The 10,810-nt window shown below is 48.2% G+C and overlaps 1 protein-coding gene across 3 annotated transcripts in view; it reads left to right on the top strand.

The window, feature by feature from the left end:
• The window catches only part of ST3GAL3 (ST3 beta-galactoside alpha-2,3-sialyltransferase 3), a 32,975-nt gene that overhangs the window by 19,506 nt on the left and 2,659 nt on the right, over positions 1-10,810 (top strand). Inside the window, exons 5-7 of one of the 3 annotated variants that reach the window (XM_008570397.1) lie at positions 5,586-5,732; positions 5,930-6,076; positions 6,976-7,492. In XM_008570397.1, coding sequence (XP_008568619.1) covers positions 5,586-5,732; positions 5,930-6,076; positions 6,976-7,212 — 531 coding nt within the window. In that variant the 3' untranslated portion in view covers positions 7,213-7,492. Of the gene's footprint in view, positions 1-5,585; positions 5,733-5,929; positions 7,493-10,810 lie in introns of those variants that run through there. The other 2 variants (XM_008570399.1, XM_008570398.1) reach the window with 2 other exon arrangements.

Raw genomic sequence — 10,810 nt, 5'->3', positions numbered from 1 at the left:
CCTAAGGCAGTAAGAACTGCAGAGCACCAAGCAGGCAGTCAGCAGAGGCAGAGAGAGCTCCTGCTCCAAGGAGCCGGGCACTGCCACAGTTGCCCTCTGCTGCAGGAAGCAGGAAGTCAAGAAGAGGCATGCGTGTGTGTGAGAGCGCAAGGGAGAAAGACTTCACCTCATAACAGTAAATGTGACATACACAGTATCCTCAAATCTGAGCAGTCAGATTAGTCATTTCTCCTCCCAGGAAAGAGAAAAGGTGGGAGGAGAGGCAGTAGCTTTCCCCTCCCCACTGGAGCTTTTACTAGATCCCCAAAGGGGTACAAGATAATAAGCTAATTTCCTGCAGTCTCACATAGTGATTAAGTACGGGACTTTAAGCACGTTGGAAAGGCCAAGGGAGATAGTTTCAGAGAAGTCATCTCCTGTCGTGGAAAGAACCATGTTCTGAAGTTGAATTCAGCTCAGATTCTCACCAGCTGTGTCTGCACCCAGGCAAGACGCCTCACCTCTGAGCCTCCGTCCCTTCTGTAAAATGGGATGTGGGGCACCAGAGTGACCCCTAACTCACCTGAGAGCTCTTGGAGGGCAGAGGTTCGGTCTTCATCTTTGATCTCAAGCCACCAGACTTCCTGTGGTGGAAAGAGCAGTGATGATATGAATGGCGTGGCAGAAAGAACACCCATCTTGGAGTCAGGACACTCAGGTGTGTCTCGGTACAGCCGCTTGCAGGCCATGTAACCTTGAACATGTTGCTTCAGCTTGGGACCTGTACCTGTGAAGTAGGTGAAAGTTGAAGAGATGTAAATGAACTAACCTGTGTGAAAACCAGCCTGGAGCCACACATACACCCAAGCTGCTCCCTTTCCTGGCTCTCCCCATCTCTGCTGAGAGCCCCTGCACTTTCTGCCTCCTGCCTGGGCAGGAACCCCAGGTGGAAGAATGTCGGGGCCTGCCAGGACAGGAAGAAGGGACAGGGGCTGTGCTGTGCTTGGCACAGCCTGGCACCTGCCATTCCTATGAGTCCACTTACTGCCCACCCAGGAGGGGCTTCTCCCCAATTCTGCCTAAGGTCTAGGCCATTTCTGTACCCTTTTTCCTACTGGGTCCTGCTATCCTTCCATTCCCCCCCTTATGCACACACATCTCTGGAGACATAGAAAGAGACACAGGAGCAAGATGAACTGAGGTCTGCTTGTTCCCTCTGACTGAGACTGAGAAGAGCCTGTCCTTTGAGCTGACCCTTGGAGAATAAATAGAATTTGCCAGAAAATATATGTTGCCATAGAGGTGGAAACACAAAGAGGTTGTGGCTGGAGCAGCAGAAGAGGCTGAAGAGGTACTGACGGTGGGGAGCCTTGGGTGGATGTCACATCTCCTTTAGTGACCACATAATGGTGCCTTCAGGCTGGGCCCTGGCCTACAGAAATGAACACGATGTGAGCACCTGCCCTGCTGGGTGGAGGGTCACGGCACAAGGCCAATGTGTACTCTGCTTGAATTGCCTCATTTAATTCTCTTAACAGCCCATGAAATAAATTCTAATAGTTTCCCTGGTTTATCCGTAAGGAAGTGGTACGCTCCTTGCCCAGGGTCTCCACACAGTGAGTGACCAGAGCTGAACTGAATCCCAGGACCAAGGATCTTAACTATGTTTTATCACCTCTCAAAGGTTATATGTCAGTTCTACCTTGGGATGGAGGGGGTCAGGAAAGACACGAGGGTGAGGCAAATGCCGAATCTTTAAAAATGAGTAGAAGGGGGCCGGCCCGGTGGCGCACTGCTATAGTGCGCCACTTGGGAAGCGCGGCGGCGCTCCCGCCGAGGGTTCGGATCCCACATACAGACCGGTTCCCGCTCACTGGCTGAGCGAGGCGCGGGAGCAACACCGAGGGTTGCGATCCCGTTGCCGGTCCCGGTCCGGGACAGGTGCAACACTGAGGGTTGCGATCCGTTGCCGGACACGGAAAAAGACAAAAAGGAAAAAAAATAATAAATAAATAAAAATAAAAATGAGTAGAATGGATCACACGGGTAGAGGTGGGAAGGACATTAGAGACATGGAGCAGCATCTGTGGAAGATGGAGGCATGAATTAGCAAATAGGAGCTTCAGATGAGCTGACACTGAAGCTGGAGAGACAGACAGGGCTGACTGGCTAAAAAGCTCACATCTTCTGTGGGCAGTGGGGGTGTGACCTGGTTTGTACATGGGAAGATCATTCCAGCAGAGCGAAGTGGTTTAGGGCACAGAGGCAGCCCATTCTAGGCACTCATTACACGTTTGTTGAATAAATGAATGGAATTCCACAATGATTTATTGTGTGCCATTTATGTTCTAGTCACTCTAGTGGGCTTGGGGGTGTTTAGCCGTCAAGAAGACAGATGCTGTAAGTGGCCAGTCATGATGATAGTCAGATGAAAGATGATCAGACCTGGACTTGAAGTGGTAGCAGTGGTTTTGGGGGCAAGGGACGGATCTGTGGGATTCTAAGATAGAATAGAAAGTACCAGATGACCAATAGGACCAAATAGGGCTGGAAAGGTGGAAGAGAATCTAAAGTGGATTCCCAGTACTCTGGCTGGAAGACTGGATGGACAGTAGAGGATAGGGAACACAGGAGGCGGAGCAGAGCTGGGGAAACTGAGGTTGGTTACGTAAGTTATGATACATCCGTGTGACAAAATTCTTAGAAACAATATTTTGATATCTATGACATTCCCTTATATAGGCATATCATATGTCATTTAACCAAACCTGTGTTGTAAACTTTGGGATTTTTTTTCCTGGTTTGTCGCTTTTATATATAACACTGTAATAAGCAGCTTTTTTTTTTTTTTTTTCCTTTTTGTCTTTTTTACTGACCGGTAACGGGATCGCAACCCTCGGTGTCGCGCCCGTACCGGGGACCGGCAACGGGATCGCAACCCTCAGTGTTGCGCCCACACTGCACTCAGCCAGTGAGCGGGAACCGGTCTCCACATGGGATCCAAACGCTCAGCGGGAGCGCCGCCGCACTCCCAAGCGGCGCACTCTCCAGTGCACCACCGGGCCGGCCCAATAAGCAGCTTTTTACAAAAGTCATCACCATTCTGATTACCCTTAGAAGGGAAATTTTGGAATTGTAAAGTATAAACAGCTTTGAGGTCTTGATACATATCTTCAGATTACTTTTTAGAAAGGCTGTACCAAGTGTTATTCCTGTGGCAGTGCTGGAGAATTCTTCCTCAGCATACTACAACAAGCACTAAGATAGATACACATACACACACGTACACATGTTTTAATGGGTAAAAAGCAGTGTCTTGTTATTCTAATTGCATTTCTTTGTCACTGGTGAGTACTGGTGAGTTGAGTTTTTTCATGCATATTAACCTTTTTTTATGATCTTAACCTGTTTTTATGGGTCTCATTGATTTTTTATGAGGTTTTAAAATATGCATTTTTTTATATTTTGTGACAAAATTCTCCCCACTTTTTTGTTTCTCTCTTAATTTTGCTTAATTATATTTTTGATGTACCAAAACACTTAAAAATGTTTATAAGTCAAAAATCTGTTTATCTTGGGGCCGGCCCGGTGGCGCACTGCTATAGTGCGCCGCTTGGGAGTGTGGCGGCGCTCCCGCCGAGGGTTCGGATCCCACCCATCCCTATATAGGATCCGAACCCGCGGCAGGAGCGCTGCTGTGCTCCCAGCACCGCACTCTCCTGAGTGCGCCATGGGCTCAGCCCAAAATCTGTTTATCTTTTTATTTCGTTCGCTGCATTAATGTTTAGAAGTTCAGTGATAAAGTATACATCTAAATTTTCTTTACTTTTTTAACGTTCAGTTACTTTGTGTATAATGTGAGGAGAGGAAGTAAAAGTATCTTTTTCCCAAATGGCAAATTTTCAAATAGCACTTGTTCCCTCTGATGGAGAAGCTTCCTTTATTATAACCTGTCCATGTGTCTGGGCTGTCCTGTTTCACTGATCTTTGTGTTGATTCTGATATGTGTATCACTGTTGTAATAAGTACAAATCCATAATATACTCTAGTACCTAATTTTTAATTTGGGGGCACTGTTTTTAACTGTTAAACCTTTTGGATGGGTTTTTAGAATCCTTTTGATAAATTTAAAAATCCTATTGGGATTTTCCTTAAAATTATGTTAAGCCTCTACATTAGTCTGGGAAGAGTTGGCATTTTGTTAATATTCAGCCTTTGCACCCAGGAATGTGATTTGTCTCTCCCATGTTTTCAAGTCATCTTTTTATATCTCTTAATAAAGGATTATAGTTTTCTTCCTATAGTTCTCACATATTTCTTCAGTTTATTTCTCAGTATTTTATATTTTTTGCTATGATTGCAAATGAGATCTCTTTTTTTACTGTATCTGGTGATTGTTTCTTCTTGGTATACTAAATTATTTTATACATTCTTAGTTGATTCCTTTAGGTTTTCTGGGCAAATGGTTTATTTCTCAGTATTTTATATTTTTTGCTATGATTGCAAATGAGATCTCTTTTTTTACTGTATCTGGTGATTGTTTCCTCTTGGTATACTAAATTATTTTATACATTCTTAGTTGATTCCTTTAGGTTTTCTGGGCAAATGACATGCTCACTGGAAATAACAGACTGGAGCCCGTGGTTTGGTAATTCCTCCAGTTAGTTTGGTAATGCCTCCAGTCTGAATGGCTGGTTTGGGACTTTCTCCAGCAGTACTCAGAGCAGAAAAAGGAGATGAGTGGATTGATCCCAAGCTTGGGGCTTTCCTGGGCCAGGGCAATAGAAGGACAAGGGGCAGCATATCAAGGGAGTTTATAAGAGTGTAGCTGATGTGATACACTTCAGGGTCTAGGCCAGGAAAGGCTCCTGGACTGAACAGGAAGTCAGGGGTGGGGGCCTAGAGGTCTCCACATGGTTGGATAAGAGGAAGGGTGAAAGAAGGGGAGGAAGTTGTGGCTCTGGAATGGATACTGGGATGTCAGATTTCAGAGGCAGTGCCTTTCCATACGGTGCTGAGATCTCTAAGGGAAGAATCATCCCATTTTATAACTAAAGAAACTGAAGCTCAGAGAGCTTGTTACCCGCAGTCACCCACCTCCAGTCAGTGCAGAGCTGGGGTTTGAGTGCTGTTCTGTGCTATACCCATTCATGTCTGTCTTTATTTTTCAGGTTTTCTTTAGAGCAGTTGACTGAGCAGAAGGGAAAGGAGGCGAGCCCAAGCAGAGCAGATAGGAGAGAGGGCAGGCTCCTCCTGGGCCTCTGGGGAGGCAGGACAGCTGACCACTGTATCTTCTTATAGGCCCAAGAACCCCTCAGGCCAGAGCAGCACATGACAGTGTCCCACACCCTGTAGCCTGCCCTGCGGATCCTTCACAACACACTGTGGCCCCACCACATGCCACTCTTCCCTGTCACTGAGCCTCGTTTCTGTCACACAGTCCATGTCCCTGCCACATGCCAAGGCCTTCCCGTACCAGCTGTGTTTATACCTCAGGCCCCAACCTCATTTCTCATTTACCTGTGCACACTTTGGGTACCTGCCTCTTACCCAATCCCATCACCAGTGGTTTGCCCAGCTCATGCCCTCTTACTTTGTGTCCACAGAGTGCATCAGACGGCTTCTGGAAATCTGTGGCCACTCGAGTGCCCAAGGAACCCCCTGAGATTCGCATTCTCAACCCGTATTTCATCCAGGAGGCCGCCTTCACCCTCATCGGACTGCCCTTCAACAACGGCCTCATGGGCCGCGGGGTGAGATAGCCAGGCCCCTGGAGACGGGGAAGGAGATCTGGGTCAGAGGTGCCTTGGGAAAGAAGGAGAGGGTGGCAGCAATGGGGCGGTGCTCCCATGAGGTCGTTTTGTGGGGAAGGGGGCTCACTCCTGGGAGCCTAGCCGAGGTCTTAGCCTTCCCACTAAACTCTCCACGCCTCCTCTTCTGTCTCCTCCAGAACATCCCAACCCTTGGCAGTGTGGCAGTGACCATGGCACTACACGGCTGTGACGAGGTGGCAGTCGCAGGCTTTGGCTACGACATGAGTACACCCAATGCACCCCTGCACTACTATGAGACCGTGCGCATGTCAGCCATCAAAGAGGTTCGGGGCTGGGCATGGGGGCAGTCCCTAGGCAGGCCTTGGGTCAGGGAGCCTCCTCCAGCACAAAGGACAGGCTCTGACCGCATGTGCACAAATGCCTGGTAAAGGGCTGAGTTGGCGGCTGCTCTGGCCACCCAGAGCTTCCCAGGAAAGCCCTGTGCCCCCTCAGCTAAGCACAGTCGCAGAAGGTTCATCCCTGCACACAGGCCTCTGACCACCAAGCATCCTCGTGTCCTCTTTCCAGCCTCCCACCAAACCCAGAGCCCCTTCCTCAGCCTTCCCCTGAACTTGCCCCCCACGGGACCCCCTGCTTTTGTCCTGCACCTCCTTCCTGCTTGCTGCCTTCCTGACAGCACACACTAGTCTCAGTGCTGGCTTAGTAATCTTCCTCTCTACCACAATCCCTGCCTTCCCCAAGAGAACTTCCTGCCCCTCAAACAACCCACAAATGAAAACTGCCTCTCAGTCTCAGGACAGCCCCCGTACCTCGTCTTTCTTTCCCCATGGCCAAGCACTGAAGCCCTTTATCATCCAGAATTCCTTCCCAGGTGAGCCATAAGTACAGTAAGTTAAAGGTCGGCAAGCATCAAGTTCTCCCAACCTGTCAGTCAGCCTCTCCTGGCCTCTCTCCCTTCACAGTGAAGATTCCATGTGCAAAATCTGAACCTCTCCTGCTCCCACACCTTCACTTCTACCACTAGCCTTCCACTGATCCCAGCCTGAACCTGGAAGTCTTGGGCCAGTGCTTTGAGCAGCTTCTCTACCCCTGCATGTGTGTGACTGTGGGTTGTTGGAGGAAATCTCTCACCTGTGCAGATTTGCATTTCTAAAAATCCAGGGGCTCTATTCTCAGTAGCTCTCATTCCTGATCCTCAGTCTTTTTACTTGCTCTTCTGCAGTTCCCCACCACACTGGTACAGAGCCTTGCAGCAGTACCAGTGCAAGCTCCCAACCTACAAAATCCACTGAGGGGACTCTGGACTCCACTGGACCATCCCCTTGCACCCTTACTTCCAGGTGGCCCTTCACCCCTGGCAGCCTGGCTCCTCCAACCTGACCCATCTCCCACCACGTTCACCAAATCTAGTGGACACATGTCATTTTTCCTGATCTCTCAGAAACGCTTCTTATGTTGACCACTCCTTCCTCCTGGAAACTGTCCTGCTTAGACTTCTGAGTCAGTAATTCCTAGTGTTCCTCTCATTTCAGTCGCCGTTTTCTCTCATTTTCTTTCTCAGTGACATTGATCTTGATCTATGCCTTAAGAATCAGGATTAGCTAAGGCTCCATCCCTGACCATCTTTTCTTCCCACTCTACATGTTCTCCTGGAGATTCACATCCCCATCCATGGCTTCAGTGACCGTCTACATTGTATTAGGCTTTTTTGGTTCTGTCTTAGTTCGTTCAGCCTACTATAACAGTATCATAGACTGGGTGGCTTTTAAACAACAGAAGTTTAGGGCCAATCCCGTGGCGCACTCGGGAGAGTGCGGCGCTGGGAGCGCAGCAGCGCTCCTGCCGCGGGTTCGGATCCTATATAGGGATGACTGCTGCGCTCACAGCGCTCACTGGCTGAGCGCGGTGTGGCCGGTCTCAGAAAGGACAAAATAAATAAATAAATAAATAAATAAATAAATAAAATAAACAACAGAAGTTTATTTCTCACAGGCCTGAGCATAGGGATGACTGCTGCGCTCACAGCGCTCACTGGCTGAGCGCGGTGTGGCCGGTCTCAGAAAGGACAAAATAAATAAATAAATAAATAAATAAAATAAACAACAGAAGTTTATTTCTCACAGGCCTGAGGCTGGGAACTTCAAGATCAAAGCATTGGCAGATTCTTTGTCTGGTGAGGACCCACTTCCTGGTTCATAGCTGGCCATCTTCTCACTGTGTCCTTGTATGGTGGAAGGGGAGAGGGAGCTCTCCTAAGTCTCTTTTATAAGGGCACTAATCCCATCCATGAGGGCCCCACCTTTATGACCTGATCACCTCCCAAAGGCCCCACCTCCAAATACCATCACATTGGGCATTAGGTTTCAACATATGGATTTTGGGGGGACACAAACATTCATTCTTTAGCAGGTTCATTCAGGACCTCAAGAAATTGGGAGTTATTTCAAGGATACATAAGGGACTTGGGGATCTCGTGGAAACTAGAAACAGTCTTACAGCTGGGTCTCCTGCTGCCTAGCATGGGGTTCAGGAGTGAGAAGTTCATTCTGGGTCCAGTCCCATCTCCTCAGCAGTGGCTCCAGCCCTGCCCCTTTATCACCAAGGCCCTGTTGGTTGTCCATCTCTGCCTCTCCCTGTGTATCTTGAGTCTTTGTCCCCTGCCAGCACCCCTCCAAGCTGCTCACACAGCTTTTATTTGCCTCCTGGCTTCTGTTTACTTGTGTCTTTGGTCTCTTACACAGTCCTTCTACATAAACTTTATGTAAAAGTTTTAGGCAGAGGGTGAGAGCTGTAGACATAGGCAGTAGCTGGATCATATGCCACGGTGAGGAGTTTGGACTTTATTCTGAAGGCAGACAGGATCCATGGGAGAGTGTTAGGCTGTAGATTAGCATGTAGTCGGGGCACTGTGGCTCAGTATGAGGTAGAGTCAGGCAAGGCAGGAACAGAAACAAGTAGGGAGGCCATTGCTGCAGTTCAGGCAAGAGATGGTAACTCCTAAACCAGATCTTTGGCCGTGGTGTGAAGAGAAGAGAAGCAGGAAACAGTATTCTAAATCAGCAGGGCCTGGGGATTGCCTCAATGCAGGACAAGGGAGATGCACACCCTTTTCCCTGAAGTCTCTCTGGTGGAAGCTGCTCCTTTTCTCCCACCTGCCATGTCTCTGTTTCCAGGCCATTGCCCCTCCATCATCATGTAAAACCTCTCAGGCTCTGAGATGTAAACCACTGCTGGCATCTGCTGCCCACCCTCCATGAAGAGTGCCTTAGACTATAGGTTCTGAAATCAGAGGACCTGCTCAAGAGCTGGGTTCAGAGCCTCGCTCTATACCTTTGTTTCCTTATCTATAAAAGGGATGATAATAGCACCGGTCTCCTAGGGTTTGGGAAAAATTGGATATGACAATGTGTAAAAGGCTTGGCACACAGTAAGCACTCATAAATATTAGACATTATTATTAATATTTTACTCCTACTTATCACTCTTAACTGCCAAACCCTGGAAGAGGACTCACTGAAAATATTGGTACCTGGGTTTAGAATCCCTGCTGGCATCTGGGGTGTCTGCAGTAGTCAGAGGAATCATGCAGCACCCTGGCCTCCCACTGTGTCACCTCCACTCGACTTGATCAGCCCATTGTCCAGGCCCAGCAGGAGCATGTGGGATGTGAAGACAAGTGAGCAAGGACCACATGCTGGGGACATATAACAGGTGTCCAAGGAATCCATGAAGGAGACAGAGTAAAGCAGGATCAGGAAGGTGCAGCCCCACGGAGACCAAAGGAGCAGTTTCAAGAAGAGAGTGTCTACCATGTCAGATGCTGCAGAGAAGTCCAGTAAGAGGAGTACTGAGAAATGGCCATTGGATGTACCAGTTGGGAGGTCACTGCTCACTGTGCTAACAATTTGAAAGGAGTAGCAGAGGAGGAGTCAGATGACAGTAGTGAGCAGTGAGTAGAAGGTTCTGTGGAGAGCACAGGTGTTGCACATAGTGAGGACGCCTGGTGCTGAGGGGAGGAGAGAGCCTGAGCAGCACCTAGAGGATGCAGTGGGCTAACGTGGCTGGAAATAGAGATTTGTGAGTTGTGAGCACAACTGCTTGTTCAGATGTAGGGAGGGCATGGATGAGATTCCCCAGGGAGAGCATAGAGGGTACAAAGTGCAGACAGTCAGGGCAGGCCCTGGGAACTCCAGGATTTAATGGCTGGGTAAGCGAAGAGGAGCCAAAGATAAAGACTGAAAAGGAGCTGTCAGAGGGAAGACTATTCTGAGAGTGGGGACCATGAAGTGGGATGGGCATCTATACCCAGAGTCAGGGGTCCCGGTAAGGCTGGGAGCCCAGGATGACCACAATCCTGCCCCAGCCCATCGCCAGTGCAGACTCCACAGAGGGGGCATTGCCTAGGCTGAGAGTGCTATGCTCCAGGGCAGACTTTTCTGTTTACTCTCTTACTATAAAAATTGCCAAACATATTTATAAGCATAGAGAATAACATAATGAACTTCCATGTACCTGCCATCACCTTCCAGTTATCAACACGTGGCCAGTATTGTTCAATCTCTTCCTCTCATGCTCCACACCCCACTGATTATTTGGAAACAGGTCTTGGGTATTATGTCATTCCAGCCATAAATATTTCTAAATACATTAAATCCCTCTAAAAGATAAGGACTATTTTTTATCATTACACCTAAAAAATTAACAGTAATTCCTTATTATCAAATATCCAGTTTTCTGCTGACCTTTTAACCCTTAGTGACTCCTTGCAGGCACTCTTGAGACTGACACATCAGATTGGTTATTTCTTCCTAGGGGAGTGATAAGGGTGTGGGAGAAGTAAAGGGTTTATGTGTTTCTACATTTGCTTGAATCCTGGTGCACCATTCCTCCAAGCCTCTGTTTTCTGACCTATAATATCTAATTTCATTTAGCAAATATTTATTGAACATCTACTCTGTGCCTAATAGTCCCTGCCATCAAAGAGACACAGTGAGCCAGATGCTTGAATCCTCAAAGAATGGAGGTGAATCTCCAGGGACCTGCAACAAGGCGGGGGG

Source organism: Galeopterus variegatus, unplaced genomic scaffold, assembly GCF_000696425.1.
Source record: "Galeopterus variegatus unplaced genomic scaffold, G_variegatus-3.0.2 Scaffold598, whole genome shotgun sequence".
NCBI lineage: Eukaryota > Metazoa > Chordata > Mammalia > Dermoptera > Cynocephalidae > Galeopterus > Galeopterus variegatus.
Note: the sequence above shows the minus strand (reverse complement) of the source record. Positions and strands in the feature narration are given on the sequence as shown.